The 19,846-nt window shown below is 38.2% G+C and overlaps 1 protein-coding gene across 2 annotated transcripts in view; it reads right to left on the bottom strand.

The window, feature by feature from the left end:
• The window catches only part of Sec16 (endoplasmic reticulum export factor secretory 16), a 592,575-nt gene that overhangs the window by 31,246 nt on the left and 541,483 nt on the right, over window positions 1-19,846 (bottom strand). For both annotated transcript variants that reach the window (XM_090389538.1, XM_090389539.1), the window contains exon 32: window positions 2,228-2,344. In XM_090389538.1, coding sequence (XP_090245664.1) covers window positions 2,228-2,344 — 117 coding nt within the window. The remainder of the gene's footprint in view (window positions 1-2,227; window positions 2,345-19,846) is intronic.

Raw genomic sequence — 19,846 nt, 5'->3', positions numbered from 1 at the left:
AGTAAAAAAAACTGATAATGAGGGTAGACATGAAAAAAATATTTAGTCTGGGCTTATGCAAAACAGGGAAGTACAAATGACAGTTCTATGAACAAACATTACAGTAGACAGTTATTCACTGGTAAATTATTTGGTATGCAGCTATCATCTACCTAAAAATGAATGATCACAGGCCCAGCAAATTCATCCAAAAACCATATTATTGGTTTGATTTCCTGCTTTGATATTCCATCCAACATATACAATGTCTATATTTAGTGTACACACTCCAGAACATCGCAAGCACAAAGTAACATTCTATAATGTTATTATGAGGGGTGTTTGAAAAGTTTGTGGCCTGAATATGAAAGAGTAGTGGTATAAAGTGTTAAATTACTGTACTTATTGTATAACACTGCAAACAGTAACCACCAAGCTTCAGGCAGTTTCAATAACATCTTTTTTTAATTACAGGTCCTGAAGTCAACAAAAGTTGTGTGAGTGAGGAAGGATGGCCAAAATCAATCACCATGTTATCATCAAATATTTTGCAAAAAAGGAGACCAATGCCAAAGGAAATTCATAACGATATGGTTACAACATTGGGGGGGGGGGAAGGGTTGCCCCTTTTGTATTCCATAGTTATGGGCAGCACAATTTAAATGAGGACGGGAGAGCTCAGAAGATGACCCATGTTGTGGAAGACCAATGTCCATTGCTCCAAAAGTTGTTGACAGTATGCACGATCTGATGATGAGTGATCGATGAGTGACAGTTGGTGCATTGCCAGTGTCTTGGGCATCTCATTTGAATATCTCATAATAATAACAGTTCTCACTATAAGAGAGGTGTCAGCATGATGGGTTCCAAAGTCGTTGACAGCAGTTTTCAAGCAGCAGTTGACAGCAGTTTTCAAGCAGATCCAGCAAATTTTCTTGCGGTCTGTGACCACGGACCAGACTTGGGTCAACCACTTTCAGCCAGAAACAAAGCAGTCTAAAAAATGGGAACACAGCTCTTCCCTCAAAAAAAAAAAAAAAACCAACAAACAAAGGCAAATCAATTCTTTCTGCTGGCAAGGTGATAACATTCATTTTTTAGGATGCTGATGGAGTGTTGCTAGTGCATTACATCAGAAAGGCCAGATAGCCATACCAACATATTACACAGACCTTATGAGGTATTTGCATGAAAAAAAAAAAAAAAAAAAAAAAAAAAAAGACATTTTGTTGATGAACACTTTGGAAAACTCAGCAAAGGAGGCTTGTTTCACTGGGAGGTGCCTGCTAAGAGGTCTCTCTCTCTCGGGCACCTCCATAGCCAGGTGGGAAGGAGTAGCAGTGCGTAGCACACGCTTCTTGATTAGACCGGGGTTCGAGCCCGTCACCACCAAATACAGAGGATGCGGAAAGATCAGGGAATGACCACCACATATCCCGGAGCAATATGGCCTTAGAATCTTGGACCACTCCCCATATTTACAGATCTAGCACCATCGAACTTTTAGCTATTTCCTAATTTGAAAAAATACCTGGCTGGCATCCATTTCCCCACCAAGAGTGATGTCACTGCTGGAGGCTCAAGAGAAAACTGTCTTTCTCAGCTGCAACCAACCCATTTCAGCTTTGGTGGCAAAAGTGTATTAACTTATGGTGAAAAGTAATATTACCAGATCCTTCAATTAAACCATTCATACTGAGGTGATGAAGTTTTCAAACACTCCTCATATATATGACAAAGATTTGGCACACATGATATTCATATTTTTATTAATAAAATTTTAATTTCAACATATCAGATGATAGCATAATTTTATTTATTTATTTTTTTCCCATTTTATAATGTGGAATTGTAATGCAACCAGAGCAATTCACATCACCAAGTTAGCAAATCAATAGACACCAAATCCGATCAATATTCTACTGATTTTCTAATTTAGTGATATACAGTATTGCTGTTTTGAAACATTTCACTAATAAATATTGAAATATGAAAATTTTTTTTGAATTGCACATATATTAACATTAAACTAGACTATATCTGGATGTCTAAGCAGAGAATGTTTGGTTTATTTTCTCCTTGATTTTAACTTTAAATAGAACTACTGAAAATTAAACATTTTCAGATTACCAGTAAGGCTACATGAAATTCAATAAATCAGTAGTTCACAAAAATCAATATAGTTAACATAAAATGAATTCAGAGAATATAAAATATTTTCTTAACATTATAGAATACAATGACTTACCATTGGATGGAACTAAAAACTTTGTTGGAATCGGCTCCATTGGAGGAAACAGTTCAGGTACACTGGTGGCTTGCTTTGTTCCACCAGGATTGAGAACATCGACATAGTGGCATATTCCTAAAAATTCTGTACATTAGCTACTACCACCATTTATTTATTTGTGGATCACTGAAATTAATACAAATTCTTTAAATTTAAAATTAAATTTATTTCAGGATGAACTGGAATTTTTCTTATCACTTATATCTGGCACCTTCATTCAAACAGAATGAAGTGTACAAAGGAAGTTTTTTTTTTTTTTTTTGGTAGTTGTTGGCGCATCAGCTTCTGTGGCCATAATGCACCTCCAAATTTTTTTTTTTTTGCAGTACTTTGACCCCAGCCCAAGGCAGGATTCGAACCCGCGACCTTTGGGTTGCCAGGCAGGCACTTTACCCACCCGGCTAGCCCGGTCGGCACACACAAAGGAAGTGCACGAATCATTTCTAACCTTCAATTAGAACAATGGAAATTGCAGCAATAAATGAGGGAAAAAAAAGTAAAAGTCAGATTACCTATTTTAACTGGTTTTTTTTGGTGGACTATTGTGAACCCCACGAATGAGGGCGGTTTGAAAGGTTCATGGCTTGTGTATGAAAGGGTCATTGCTGCAGTGGATACACTACTGGAAGTCCAAGAGAAAACTTTCTTTGCAGCTGAAATTATTATTACCACTAGTAGTGGCTAATTATGATTGAAGCAAGCTTATACAAAAAAAAAAAAAAAAAAAAAGGAAGAAAGAAAAGAAACCATTCCACAACACCTGTCACAATCCAGGTGATTTATTCAAATCACCTGCTTTCACAACAACAGATGGAAGTTTGTTCTAACAATCAACAACCTACTGGCTTGAAGGCAAACTTCCACATAGCTATCCTGCAACCATCCTTCCTCAATTTGAATTTATACTCCCCCCCCACACTTGTAGTATCAGCAAAAGGAAGAATGCCTTCAACATTTAGCTTACTCAATCCATTCCAGGCCTTAAACACCTCAATCAAATCTACCAGAGGTGCCTAGTTTCCAGGCATGAAGTAAGTGCACCCTTTTATTCCCTTCATCAATCTGGTTGCTTTCTCAGCACCTATTCCAGCAGTCTATATCCTTCCTAAAGTGAAACCTCCAGACCTGTATACAGCTCAAGATGCAGCCTAACCATGTCCTTGTATAAAGGGATAATAAATTCCTTATCCCAGCTAGCAACATTTCTGTACATCACTGACAAAGCCCCATGAGCTGTCCTGGCAGCATCTCTGCACTTCTCAGAGTGCAGACAGGCTGCCAGGATAGCACATGGGTTTTTTTTTTTTTTAAGGCACTTATTTGCACTGCTCAGAGAACTTCATATCTAACTGCACAATTACCCCCAAGGTCTTTTTCATTTTCCATTGTCCTGAGTGTAGTACCACACAGTTGGTACCTTACCCTTGGGTTAGTACTACTACCCATATGCAGTACTTTGCATTTGTCAATGTCAAACTTCAGTTGCCACTTCTCAGCCCATCTGCCCAACTTTTCTAGATCCTGTTGCAGTAGCAACACTGCCATTACTTACATTAACAACCCCGACAACCTTAGTATCATCATCAAACTTGGATATTAAGCCTGATATACTTTCATCAATATCATTGATAAATATACAAAACAACGCTTAAGATTAGGGGACCCCACTAACATTAGTCCATTGATTACTACTCTCTGTCTTCTCCTACTCAACCATCCTTTTATCCACAGCAGTAACCTGACCTGAATGCCACATTGCTGCAGTTTATACAGCAGTCTATGTGCAACAGTATCAAAAGCCTTCCTGAAATCCACGTATATGTTATCAAAATTATTTTTTGCAATCTATTCCTTGGTTACTGCATCATAATATTCAATCAGATTGGTCAGAAAAGACTGCTTCTTAACAATTCCATGCTACGACCGCAGTATAATTGCATTCCTGTCTAGATGGTCCTGCATTACTTCTTTAATGACTCCAGTGACTCCATTATTTTCTTGGGAACAGACGTTAACAGGTCTGAAATTACTTACATCACCTTTTGATTCCCAATGTGAATTGGGAGAGACATTCGCACATATTCAGTCCACGGGTACTTCCCCTGAATCCAGGGATGCTCTCATAATTATGGGTAAGAGTTTTCTTAGCCATAAAGCTGCCTACCTTAATATAATTGAATAAATTTAATACACCATAGGCACCTTTTATGTATTTAGTTCCAACAATTTTTGTTCCACTTCCTTGATTATTATTAGCCATATGGTGCAAGAAGCCTGGGGCTTATGCTGCACTGGCGAAAAAAAAATTTCCGAGGAGTTACAGAGAGAGAGAGAGAGAGAGAGAGAGAGAGAGAGAGAGAGAGAGAGAGAGAGAGAGAGAGAGAGAGAGAGAGAGGAATCACCAAGACAGAGAAGAATGATGATATCCAGCTCAGAACCCTGGGTGTGCCAAGCCCATACTCACCAGATATTTATATATACCATAGGCTTCTGTATCACCTGATAATTTTTCCTTCTTGGCCACAAGTTTCATCAGTTCATCTGACATTCATTTAAGTCTAAGCCTTAAACAGTATTTCTTAGTTGTAATGAAAAGCTTAGCATCTTTTATGATTACTACCCTGAGTGCTTCCATTTGGAATTTGCTGGTGGTAACATCATCATGTGCATAGAATTTAAAAACTGTCTGAGACAATTGTAGTCACCCTGATGAAAGCAAGAGCCTTTACCTTTGAAATCAGCTATGTCTTTAATTAAATTGCACATTGGCATTTTTCTATAGCAGTTTTTTTTTATGTGAAACAGTATCAAAAGCTTTTCTGAAATCTAAGTATATGATGTCAAAATTAATTTTGTATTCAGTTCGTTTGTTATTATGTCATAGTATCTAATCAGATTGGTCAGGAAAGACTGCCCCTTAACAAATCCATGTGATGGTTGCAGTACAATTGCATTCCTGTCTAGACAATATGTCCTGCATTACTTTTTTAGCCAGCGACTCAATTATTTTCCCTGTAAAAGAAGTCAAGCTAATAGGTTTGTAATTATTATAAAAAAAAAAAAAAAAGTAAAGTGCAGCCATTATCAACCCACTGCAGGATGGAAGCCTCCTCAACAATTCATGCTGAGGGAAATGGACCATAATCTGCCACGCTGGTCCAGTGCGGGTTGGCAGATCGACCGTATTCAGCAGTCAGGGGCTTGAACCCCGGTCTACTCAAAGAGCGTGTGCTACTGCACTCCCGCTCCTGCCCACTCGGCTACGGAGGCCGTTATTATATCATCCTTTTATTCCCTCTATGAATTGGGGAAACATTCCCACATCTCCAGTTCACAGGGACTTACCCTGATTCCAAGGATGTTCTTGTAATCATGGCTAAAGGTTGGCCTACCACTTTTTCTGGCTACTTTAATATAAGTGGATAGATTCCATCCACCTGATTTGCCTTTTTGACAATTAGCTTCAATTTCTCTTCCCCCCCTCCTCTCAGATATCACAAAATCATTTAGCTCCATGTTAGAGATTGATATACTTTTGTCATTCCTATCCCTAGTCTTTCAACAACCTGAGCAGGATCATCAATGATTAAAGCATTTACATATAATGGACCAATGGGATTCCTCCCCTTCCTCTTAGTGTTTACATAAGTAAAGAAGCCTTTGCTGCTTGATTGCAGACTAGTTTAAAGCTGCTGTAGGATTCTGTACCCTGGTAATTTATATGCACTTTTATTCTCTGCCACAAGTCTCATCAGTAATCTGACATCCATTTAGGTCTAAGCCTTAAACTCTTAGATGGTATGAAAACCTTAGTGTCTTCTATTGTTACTTACCTGAATGTTTCCCATTTAGAACTTTCTGTTGGTAACATCAACAATTGGTCTTGCTGTATAAAATTTTAAAACTGTCAGAGATGACTGTAGTCACATTTAAAAAGCAAAAGCCTTCCCTTTGCCCTTGACAGTAGTTATACCTTTAAGTAAATCAATACACTATGATCACTACACCAAGCGTGTGTTTTATCTGCAGATTCTTAATTTACATACAGTCACTGGTAATAATCAGTTCACAAGTAATGCTTTCTCTCATTGCCTCTCTAACATGATGGCGTAGAAAATATTTATCCAATGAATCTGCAAAAGTCTTGCTACTGTGTGAATGACTAACTGAGTCAATATCTGGAAAGTTAATCCCCCCATAATAAGACATTCTGATTTATTGGCCCATTCTATGTCTGTACAGTTGCTCATTATACTCATCACAGTCATTAGGCTTATAACACACTCCTATTCTCACTTCTGTTTCCCATTGCTTACATAAAACCAAACTGACTCAACACTGCACTGGCCACCTTTGTCAAGTGGATGCATTGCTTTACGTTTTATGCTTCTTAACTAAGAGCATAATCTCCCATCCAGTCTCTATCCTTTCTTCACACATTTTACTGCCAAAATTAAAATCTTCAGCACTTATATTAAAACCTTCAGCCCATCTCACTGACACCATGTCTCTGATATCCTTACAATGTTTGCATTTGATGATTTCACATACTTCAAATCAAGTTTTTATAAAATTTATTTACTAATCAAATTCATTACATTTATTTACCCATGGCATTAGTGTACATTCAAGTATACATTCACCTGTTTTTACAATTAGTAACCCTAACACAGTGACAGCCATATATTTGCCTGTCCCAAGAGGACCCCAGCAGGTCTTGAAATTCCTGACATCTCATTTTCCAATAAAAGCAGTGCAAGAATCATTTATATCTGTCTGCAGCTACACATTATGTATTAGAGTTAGTGCCCCCTCCCAAAGGCTGGCAGTTTCATGACCTACCTAACACTGTCCTGAAAATATAACAGCTGCTCTACAACACATTAACTTTAGACCTTGGCAGATATGCCCTGCTCCTAATGTGAGATAAAAGATCTCTGCTTTAGAAAGTGTTGTATGTCTAATGCTGAGGCATGTGCTCACACACTGGACTGGGCAGCTGAGTGCTTGATGAGTTTGTCACTTGTAGTCCATCGAGGGCAGCAGCCCTACTATTCACATTTCCACATAAACTCATTATAACTCTGAATTTGCACTTAACATCCTCATGCTCTTTGCAACAAGCACACACAAAGGCACCCACATGGCCGTATCATGTTCTGCTACAGGTAGCTCCATAAAAAGGGAACAAGTATTACATATTGTAGTCACAATTTGTAGGTTAACTGCCTTTGGAAGTTCTCTCCCAAATCAAAGCATTCCGCTACTTTGAATCCATTAATTTGCTGCTCTTGTCTGAGGCATGATTTTAGTCTAAATTTAATTTAAATACAATATCCAAAACTAACAGATATGAAAATAATTATGCTACACTAATTCTGCTTGTTTGATGGCAGTGCAAATTATTATAGATTACATAACACATGTTACATCATTTATATTCTCTGGACCTAGTAAAAAAACTTATGGACTTCTAATATAACTACACACACACACACACACACACACACACACACACACACACACACACACACCAAATTATATACAAAAACATTACTAAATTGCATTTTTATCATTCCATAAGAATACTATAATCAATACTATGCAAATTGCAGCTATATATCATTGTTATAATGATACAGTTTAATGGTGGTACACTACATTTCTTTAATAAGCAACTTTGAAAACCATGTAAACAATAATTTAACCAACTTTATCAGATGTCAGATAAACACAAGTAATTGAAACAAAATATAGTGCAACCTTGATATAACACCTTTTCATACTGCAGTTTTGGATATACCATAGATATGATCATGTTCACCAAAACAAATTATGAAAAAAGTAGTTCAAAGAACTAGCAATTTCACATTGACTGCTGTAAAACGTGAGTATTGTACAATGGCAGACAAAAAAAACCGCATCACCTTAAAAAAAGTAACACTTGTAGTGAAACGTATAAGATATTGTTTAATTACAGTCATTTTGTTTGTCGCAAAGGAAAAGTATTGTCAGATAACACTTCTATTGCATCAGATAGTAATTGCAAAGTACTGCATCAGCCGTTTCTATAAATACAGTGTTGGAAAGGTATACACGCTCATTAGTATCCTGTTTTGCAGAGGTGTAAGCATGGCTCCATATGTTCAGTTGACATCAAGAAAAAAAAACAGTGTAGCTGTTGCTCTGTCCCAAGAAGGGCTTTCTACACATGCTATTGCTGATAAAATAGGCTGCCACTAGTCAACAGTATCCTGGGTGCTGAAATTAAAGTGTGAAACCGGTTATGTAAAGAGAAGACCTGGATCAGGCCATAAGAGAGTGACTATGCCTTCCCAAGATTGAGATTTGAAACGGCTATGCCTTCGTAATTGCCATACTAGTACTCCTGATCTAAAACTGGACTTTGAGATGGCCTATGGTGTCAAAACAAGTGCACTAACTCTCCAAAGGCAGCTTTCGGAATGTGGTCTGCATGCCTATCGGCCCTAGAAGAAGCTTTTGTTGACCCAACAAATGAGTAAGAAGCAAGATGCTTGGGCTAAAATGCATGTTTCATGGACAAAAGAGCAATGAGACACAGTCATCTTTTCGACGAATCAAAATTCAACCTGCATGGCTCAGATGGGAAGCAATATGTCAGAAAATGAAAATCGGAGGCATAACATGCAAAGGGGTGAGACAAATTAATTTTATTAATGGAATGGTGAATGCAGAAACTTACACTATTATTTCGGAGGAGTGCCTGAAACCCGTTATTAGGGATTGCCACACAGCAAAATCGGTAAGTTTTATGCTATTTAGATTTAACGATGAGTTTGTCTTTTTGTCTCACAAGGCTTAAAACATACTTACAACAATGTTCTCCGTCGTTTTTCTCCCTTAAAGTGCAGTCATACCTCATAAATGCTAGTATTACAGTGTTGGACTGGCCAGGCAACAGTCCAGATTTGAACCCCTATTGAAAATTGCTGGTAAATAATGTCGCCTAAAATTGCTAGAAGAAGCCAACAAGTAAGATTCAGCTGCAGTAGAGCATTGTAAGGGTGTGGTACCAAGAAATTTGGCAACCATATATCCAGAAGTTGATTAACTATTCCAGATCATTGCAAAGTTGTAATTGCAGCCCGAGGGGGAACAACAAAATATTGAGGACTTATTTTGCTGATTTACAGTACATAATATTATTACGTTAATTTTTCATTTTAGTTTGTACATGAAAATGCAATAAAATGTATGTTTGGATTACGCATTTTGCCCTTTGGGAAGATATTTATGGCAATTAGGTGTAACAGGTGGATTTTCTATTGGATTTCATTCACAGAAATATATATCCCATCTAACAAATGGGTTTCGAACATTTCTACAATCAACAATGCAGTGCAAATCATTATTTGCAAAATTCACACAAGTGATGCAGTTTTTTTGTCCACCACTGTATATACTATACATCCTACTACCGTATTTACAGGACGAAAATATTATCTAAAAATTGGCTGTATATTCGCTTCTCTATATGGGCGAACGGGAAGTTTTTTGGATATATTTAGCCGCTTTATTGACTAATTGTTATATTAAATTATTTTCTATAAGTAGCTTATAGACCTAGTTAAGATTCTTGGTTTATTCTAAATAGAGACAGCAAGATTTTGGAAGTTAATTAATACTTAAGTGTCCGTAGATTTACCGTTCGTAACTTGCCGCCATTGTTATACGATACGTTATATTCCATACTAGATAGAATTAGCTTAGTATAGTATATAATATTATCAATTAATCAGTAAAATTTATTAATAAACTTCATTGTCAATTAAATTGTACTTTTTAACTAAATACATATAACGACTTAGATTTTACAAACATAACATTATTAATTAATACATAACTTGATACGGAAGTCATAACGAAGCTCAGAGATAAAACTTGACACTGAAAAAAATATATATAGATATATAGTGTTATAACTGCATTGGGATACAAGTTTAGGTTATAATTTTCTACTGAAATTGAAATTTTATGAAATTCATGACTCAAACCAGAGCAGCAAAGCAAAAGGATGAAGCTAATGGGAGTGATGTGGCTCAGGGGAGAAATGGGGGGGGGGGAGTTGCCCTCTGAATCACAGCCTTTTAAAATGCACTGCTTGCTTGATGTTTGTGGAGCAATCAGATACGGGACATGATACTGCCAAGGGGAATGTCTTTGTGTGTGCGCGATGTAAGGAGCGTGAGGCAGGTATTTCAGACTGCTGGGAGTCATTGCGGTACAAGTAAACACATGGGTTGTGCTAGGGTAGTTAAGAATAGGAACAGGTGCATGTACACTTGTATATAGAACAATGGTAGGAGTTTGGTAAATAAATTTGATGAATTCGAGGTATTGCTCAAAAAATCAAAGGCAGATATTGTTGGGATATCAGAGACGTGGTGTCACACAGATATAAGGAATTCAGAACTGGAATCTGGGGAGTGCAATGTGTACAGGAAGGATAGATAGGATAGGAAGGGAGGAGGGGATTATACTATTAGTTAAGAAACACACAATCCAAGGAAATAGAGCCAGTTGATATGGCTGGACAGCGCAGTGTCGAATCAGTTTGGTGTGACATAAGCATTGGGAGATCAAAATCGAGAGTAGGAGTGTGTGTTATTGTCCTAATAACTCTGACGAGTATAAAAAACAACTGTACAGGAAAATAGAGTGGGCCAGTAAAAATCAGGGATCTTATAATTTCCCGGATACTGTGAGTTAGACACACACACACACACATTCAAATTCATGGGATACATATAAATTAATGGGTGACATGGGAGCCTACGATAGATATAAGCTGGTCTGTAACCAAGTCACACTGGATGATTGTTTTCTACATCAGCATGTTCGGGAGGCAACTAGAGGGAGTAATACTCTTGATCTGATTATCAGTAGTGATTCTTCATGAATTCCGAATCTGCAGATAAAGGAAGAACTAGGTGGCAGTGATCACAGTGTGCTGAAGTGGGATTTACTCAAAGAGGTAACGACCATCAGGGGTAAAGGGAAGGGCGTTTGCTTTCGTAAAGGCGACTACTGTGGTCTGACACAGTATTTAAATTCTATATGGTGGGACCAACTGATGATATTACCAGCAGTAAATTCAATATGGGAGGCATTCAAAGAATTTATCTTGGAAGCTACTAGGCTTTACATACCAACTAAGAAATATCATTCAAGGTTTAGGCCTAAATGGATGTTAGATGAACTAATTAGACATATGGCAGAGAAGGAAAATTCATGGGATACATATAAATTAATGGGTGACATGGGAGCCTACGATAGATATAAGCTGGTCTGTAACCAAGTCACAAAGGAGATTAGGCAGGCAAAGGCAGATTATGAGAAATCTTTGGCAAAGGATGCAAAGAAAAACAGCAACAAGTTCTTTACCTATGTAAACTCTAGAAGGAAAGGGTTGAATCAGATTGGTCCACTGGATATTGATGGTTCAACTGTTGATGATCCTGCTCAGGTGGCTACCAAACTAAATGAGTATTTTGCATCTACATTCACACATGAGGATTTATTCAGAGAGGGGAATGCCACAGGTGATTTAAACTCTGGCAGTGAGCTAGATGATTTTGTAATAACTGAGAGGAAAGTGCAGGAGAAATTGTTGAAGATGAACATAAAAAAAGCATCCAGGGTGGATGTGATCTATCCAGTTATATTAAAGGAGGCAGCAAAGGAAGTAAGCAAACCCTTAGCCACAATTATGAGAGCTTCCTTGGACTCCGGGGAGGTACCCATGGACTGGAGACGTGCAAATGTGACCCCCAATTCACAAAGGAGGATCAAAGGGTGACACAAGTAATTATAGACCTGTTAGTTTAACTTACGTTCCAGGAAAATTAATGGAGGCACTGGTTAAAGAAGCACTGCAGGATCATCTAGACAAGACTTCAGTTATAACTCTGACACAGCACGGTTTTATTAAGGGAAAGTCTTGCCTGACCAAGTTGATTGGATACTATGATGTGGTCACAAAGGAACTGGATGCAGGGAATAACTTTGATATCATATAGTTGGATCTTAGAAAAGCTTTTGATACTGTTGCACATGGAAGACTGCTGCACAAATTGGAGCAGTGTGGCATCGGAGGCAAATTGCTGCTATGGATAAAAGGATGGTTGAGTGGGAGAAGACAGAGTGGTAATCAATGGACACTGCTCATCATGGACTAATGTTATTAGTGGAGTCCCTCAGGGTTCAGTGTTAGGTCCATTGATGTTTTCTGTATTTATAAATGATATTGATGATGTTATATCAAGCTTAATGTCCAGGTTTGCAGATGATATGAAGGTTGGCATGGTTGTTAAGGACACTAATGACAGTATGCTGCTGCAACATTATCTAGAAAAGTTGACAGATCGGCTGAGAGGTGGCAAATCAAGTTTCACATTGACAAATGTAAAATACTACATATGGGAAGCAGTAACCCCAGAGTAATGTATCAACTCTGTGGTACTACGCTGACAGTGGTAGAGAATGAAAAGGAACTGGGGGTAATTGTGCAGGCAGATATGAAGTTTTCTGAGCAGTGCAGACGGTCTGCAAGAGTATCTCATGGTGTCTTGTAAATGATATACAGGAATTTTTCTAGCAGGGATAAAGTGGTGATTATCCCCTTGTATAAGGCAATGGTCAGGCCACAACTTGAGTACTGTATACAGGTCTGGAGGCCTCATTTTAAGAAGGATGTAGAGCTGTTGGAACGAGTACAGAGAAGGGCAACAAGATTAGTGAATGGAACGAAGGGTTGCTCAAGTTTTGCAAATTGTAGTGTCTGGAGACTAGGCACTGGTGAGGTGTATAATGCCTAGAATGGTTTGAGCATGCTCAATGCTGATGTAATTTTTTGTCTTGCTCAGAATAATCACCTGAGAGGGCATACATTCAAATTGAGGAAAGACAGTTGTAGGATAGATGTGCGGAGGTTTGCCTTTAGCCAGTGGGTAGTTGGTTGGCGGAACAGACTTCCATCCTTTGTTGTGGAAGTTGATAGCCTAAATAAATTTAAAGCTGAGCTGGACAGGTATTTGGAACGAACGGAAGGGTGAAATGGGAGAGGTTTTTTTTTTGGGCTGATGCTGCATAAGCTTGCTTTCTTGCATTGTATGCCTCTACTAATGCTAATGCTATATCCATTATTCAGTTGCAGAGTAATTTAAACAACAAGACTCCTCAGCAACAAATCATGTAGACTCCCACTTTCTCCCCTCACCTAGAGATGCAATTAAAGAGTATGTCAGTGGAACACTAATTAAAAACAGCTATCTCTGGACATATCTGGAGAATATAGCTACCTTTATATAGCTCTGGAGAATATAGCTACCTTTATATAGCTCTGGAGAATATAGCTACCTTTATATAGCTCTGGAGAATATAGCTTCCTTTCAAATACATTACATTATTTACAAAGCACATTTTTGGAAACAACAGCACATGACAACCGTTCCTTGACAAGAATTACTAGTGTTGGCATTCGTGGCAAGTGGATGTGCCTATTACAGCTCTCCATAGCAACATTAAAGAAAAATATATAAGAGGGTTTAAAGCTGGATTGGTGATGTAGAGCAGGATTTCAAAGGTTTTTTAGTATACTGTACAGTTTATTTTAATAAGTTTTTTCCCCATAATAGTTTGATTTATTTTTGTTATATTATAAAAATAATTTTGAAAGTTTGTTTTATTAATAATTAGTAAATTTCATAATGGTTATTACAAGATTCACTTTGAACACTTCGTCAGAGGATACCATGACTCATAAGAGCCGATGGCGATTTATGGGCAAGTCATGATTTTATCCTTTGCAGAACCTGTGGCATGTATTCCAAGGTCGACCTAGTGTATAATCCTAGCTCACTTGGAGATTCTTTTCTTTGTCACCATTGTAAGGAGTGCACCGATCTCAAGTTACAATTTGGTGCATTGCTAGAACAATTTGAGTCACTGAAAAAAAAATGGGTGCTTGCCCACAAGAATAATGTAACTGGGAGCTTGTCAGGGACTGAAGACTAGCAACCTACCAAGGGATGCACTCCCGATTCGGGCCCTAGAACAGAATAACCAAGTGCAAACTACTCTGGTTCAAAAGGACTTAGTTCTATTAGCATTAGAAAATGCACATGATGCAAGAAAGCAAGCTTATATAGCATCAGCCAAAAAAAAAAACAAAAAAAAAAACCACTTCTCATCTCACCCATTCACTTGCTCGAAATGTTTGTCTAGTTCTGCCTTGAAGAATCTATTTAAGCTATCAGCTTCTACAACAACAGATGGAAGTTTCTCCCAGCAAACAACCACCCGCTGGCTAATGTATGCTACAACTGTCTTTCTTCAATTTGAATTTATGCTCTCTTAGGTGGTTATTCTGAGCCAGAGGAAGAATTCTATCAGCATTGAGCATGTGCAAACCATTCAAGGCTTTATACACCTCAATCAGATCATCTCGCAGGTGCCTAGTCTTCAGACACTGTAATTTGCAAAACTTAAGCCTTTATTCGTAAAAGCAACCCTTTGTTCCATTCACTAATTTTGCTGCCATTCTCTGTACTCGTTCCAGCAGCTCTACGTCGTTCTTACAATGAGGCCTTCAGACCTGTACATAGTACTCAAGGTGTGGCCTGACCATTGCCTTATACAAGGGGATAATCACTTCCTTATCCTTGCTAGAAAATTTCCTGTATATCATTGACAAGACACCATGAGCTACTATTGCAAACCGCCTACACTGCTCAGAAAATTAGGAGACTCCATTGTCAGAGAAATGGGAAATATTTTTTGTAATAAGGATATGTGGACTAGAACTAGGGTATGTCTGCTAGGAGCAACTATTAATGATGTTACCAACAGACTGTCAGATTTTAAGGGGGGGGGGGTGGAAAGAGAATATTATTATTCATGTGGGGACTAAGGACATTAAGCATACATGATCTAACGATTTGAGGGCCATGCTGAAGAAATGTCGCGAGTTAGGTCACAATGTCTAGGTGTCTGCAATTCTGCCCAGGCACAATAGGAGGGATTATATGCTGAAAGCCTTATGGATTAACTCAATACTTGAAGGACTCTGCAGGGCTTTTGGGGGGGAAATTTCTATCAGCTTGGCCTGCACTTGTAGGTAGAAGGAATGTGTTTTGTAGAACCGGGATACATTTAAACAATGGTGGTGAAAAAGGTTTTGCCAGTATTATTGAGGATACCTTAAAGGTTCAGGAACTCTGCTAGTTTGGGGGGGGTGGGGACAAGGGTAATATAGATACGTTTATCTAATAGTATTGGTCAAATTAACTCTTGCAGATACCTCAAGAGTATTTGTTACCGCAACAGAACATAGTAGCAAGATGTTCTGAGGGAAAAAGCGTTTCAAATGAGCGGGTAGCAAATTCCAGGGAAGCGAGCTTAAATAACTTTCAGGAGGAGTTAACTATACAAGAACACCAAGTCTTAACTGTTTATACAGTAATGTCAGAAGTGTAGTCAATAAAATGAGTGAATTCGAACTGCTGGTTAGGACAAGTAATGCTGACATAAAAGAGCTTACAGAAAAATGGTGCCACCTGGTGATAAGGGATGAGTTTCAGTACAGTATGTATAATATATTTAGGAAGGACAGGGAAGATAGAAGGGGCGTTGGGGTCATGCTTCTTATCAAAAGTAGTCTGAGCATGACGAAAGCTTTCTCGGATTCAGACGTTTTGCACGCTAGTATACAATCTGTATGGTGCGGAAGCAAAGGTATAATGAGAGTGGGAATAATCTACAGGCCAGGTGATTGTGAAGGTTATGATGAGAGCCTCGACATGCAAATGGAATGGGCAAGTAAGCGTGAATGTCTTATTATGGGTGATTTCAATTTGCCTCTGATTGGAGCAAATGGGAAGGAAACTTCACTTGGGGCAAATTTTTTAAATCAACTAGATGATTGTTATTTGTATCAACGTGTCAGGGAAAGTACTAGGGAAAAGAATACTCTAGACCTCATCATCACCATTGAACCAGATGACATAATAGGGCTGACAGTTCAGGAAGTGAGCACGGAGTTCTACTAGTAGTAACTACTACTACTAAGTAGTAGTAGTTAAAGGCAAAGGAATGGGTTCTAATTTCAGGAAAGGAAATTATAATGCCTTAAGGGACTACACGGCCTCTATTAACTGGGTAGATATCTCATAGAGAGCGAATACAATTGAATTATGGTCAAAGAAACAGTTAAATTTTAACTAAAAATTTAGGCATGAGAAAAGAGTGTGTGCCAAGATGGTGCCAAAAATTTTGAATGAATATCAAAAAATGAGAAGACTCCAAGTTTGCGAAGACGATTTGAAAAAAAAAAAAAAAAATTGAAAAGATTCAGACTTTCTGATTACTGTAATTAATTAAGATAAAAGTTGGCTGTTGCAGTACAACCCAGAAACTAAAAGACAGTCAATGCAATGAAAGATGAAACAACCCGAACAAAAAAAAAAAAAAAAAAAAAACTACGTTGAAGCTCTGACAAGGCTGTGCAAAAAAATTTGAAGGAGACGACTTAAATTGTGGAAGGATGATTAGATGCACCATCACGACAATGCTCCAGCACACAATGTGCTCTCTACATCCTACATGAACATACATCATACTCACCACACCTAACCCCTTGTGACTGTTTTCTATTCCATAAACAGAAAAGTGTACTTAAGGGAACCCATTTTCAGTCCACTGTTCCAGAAAACAAAAATGTTAAAAGGGCTTACAGATGAAGACAATGCTGATATGAGACCACAATTTGGCAATATCCTTTGGTGTCCCAAAATTTCATGTGATTTGGAACTATTTGGTGTATATTTTTAAAGTGCTTGTATAATTTTTTTTTAATATTTTAACATTAGGGATGTGGGTCACCAATAAGAGTTGTGTGGGTCACAAGTGGCACACATTCTTGGCCACTGAACTAGATCAATAGAACAGGCTGTTAATATGAACCCTCCTCATATTATCAACTGCTATAAGTTGATAATATGAGGGATCTTCTAGAAAGTGACATGGTTAACCATTACTGATACCCAGTCATGTGCACACCCCTCTTCCTAGTCATTCTGCTGAATGACAGTAGAATTTTTTTAATGTGGGGTCAAAATCAGCCTTTAAGTGCATCTCTTCTAAACACAAACTTGTTTTGTGAGGCAGCAAGAGTTAATTGATATCAAAGTTGTTTCAAAATCCACACTAGTTCCAGTGGCAAAAATTTAGTCAGCTTTGGTTTTATTGACCTTAACCAACTTCTGGACACCTGGAACTTTATGATAACCATGACTTGTTTATCATTAGCATTATTTGAGGCATATGATGCAAGAAAGCAAGTTTATACAGCATCAGAAAAAAAAAAAATAAATAAAGCCTTCCCATTTCACCCATCTGGTCACTGCAAATGTTTGTCTAGATCAGCCTTAAATTTATTTAAGCTATCAACTTACAACAACTGATGGAAGTCTGTTATAGCAATCAACTACCCGCTGACTAAAGGCAAACTTCCGCACATCTATTCTACAACTGTCTCTCCTTGATTTGAATCTATGCCCCTCAGGTTTTTAATCTGAGCAAGCAGAAGTATCCTGTCAGCATTGATCCTGCTCAAACCATTCAAGACCTTATACACCTCGATCAAGTAACCCCGCAGGCACCTAAGTCTCCAGATGCTGTAATTTGCAGAACTTAAGCCTTTCTTCATAAGAGCACCCCTTTGTTCCTTTCACCAGTCTTGTTACCCTTCTCTGTACTCATTCTAGCAACTCTACATCCTTCCTAAAATGAGGCCTGCAGACCTATATACAGTACTCAAGGTGACTATTGCCTAATACAAAGGGATAATCATCTCCTTGTCCCTGCTTGCAAAATTCCTGTATATCATTGACAATACCCCATGACCTACTCTGGCAGCCTGTCTGTACCGCTCAGAAAACTTCATATCTGACTGCGCAATTACCCCCAGGTCTCTTTCATTCTCCACTTACCTGAGTGTAGTACCACACAGTTGGTACATTTCTCTTGGGTTACTGCTACCCATATGGAATACTTTGCATTTGTCAATGTTAAACTTCAGTTGCCACAGAATCTAGAAAAGTTAGGCAGCTGGGCTACCTAACTTTTCTAGATCCTGTTGCAGTAGCATACTGTCATTACTGTTATAAACAACCCTCACAGCCTTTGTATCATCTGCAAACTTGGACATTAAGCCTGATATACCCTGATCGATATCATTGATAAATACACAAAACAACAATAGTCCCAGCAAAAAAACCCTGGGTGACTCTGATAATAATAAGATTAGTCCACATACAGAAGTGTCCATTTATTAACCCTATTTGCCATCTTTCACTCAACCATCCCTTTATCCATTGGAGTGACTTGCCCTTAATGCCATACCACTGCAATTTGTACAGCAGTCTTCCACGTGCAATCAAAAGCTTTACTGAAATACAGGTATATGATATCAAAATTATTTTTTGCATTCAGTTCCTTTGTGACCACATCATAGTATCCAATCAAAGTGGTCAGACAAGACTTCCTCTTAACAAATGCATGCTGTGCGTGAACTATTACTGCTGTCTTATCTAGGTGATCCTGTTTCACTTCTTTGACCAGTGACTCCATTATTTTCTCCAGAACAGAAGTTAAAATGACAGGTCTATAATTATTTGTGTCACCCTTTGCACCTCCCTTTGTGAATTGGGGATACATTTGCACATCTCCAGTCCATGGGGACCTCCCCTGACTCTAAGGATGCTGTCATAATTATGGCTAAGGGTTTGGTTACTTCCCTTGCTGCCTCCATTATAACTGGAGAGATTCCATCTGCCCCAGGTGCCTTATTTATGTTTAACTTCAACAATTTCTCCTCCACTTTGCTCTCAGTTATTACAAAATCACTTTGCTCCCTGTTAAAGTTTGATAAACTTCTGGCATTCCCCTCCTTGAATAACTCCTCATGTGTGAATGTAGTTGCAAAATACTCATTCAGTTTATCAGCTATTTCAGCAGGATCATCAATAGTCGAACCATCTATGTTAAGAGGACCAATCTGATTCATCCCTTTCCTCCTAGAGTTTACATAAGTAAAGGACTCCTTGCTGTTTTTCTTTGTGTCCTTTGCCAAAGAGTTCTCGTAATCTGCTTTAGCCTGACTAACCTCCTTTGTGACTTGGTTACAGACTAGTTTATATCTGCCATAGGCTTCTGTGTCACCTGATAATTTATATGCATACCATGCATTCTTCTTCTCTGCCACGAGCCTCGTTAATTCATCCAACATCCATTTAGGCCTGAACCTTGAACAGTACAGTAAACCCCCCGTTATTCGCGGTATCTGTATTCACGGTTTCGCGTATTCGTGGTCGCTGATTTAATATAAAATGAAACATAAAAAAATGCGAATTTTAAAGCGCTGTGAACATTTTCCGCCATAAAAAAACATGGGCATGTCTAAAATTATCTTTCCCGGCCAAAACAGCGCTCAGTGGGTGGCGGGGGGTGACAAAATCGTGAGCGTGGATGTTTCTC

This window comes from Mastigoproctus giganteus, chromosome 2 (assembly GCF_048544385.1).
Source record: "Mastigoproctus giganteus isolate SK-2022 chromosome 2, ASM4854438v1, whole genome shotgun sequence".
NCBI classification, from domain to species: domain Eukaryota; kingdom Metazoa; phylum Arthropoda; class Arachnida; order Uropygi; family Thelyphonidae; genus Mastigoproctus; species Mastigoproctus giganteus.
Note: the sequence above shows the minus strand (reverse complement) of the source record. Positions and strands in the feature narration are given on the sequence as shown.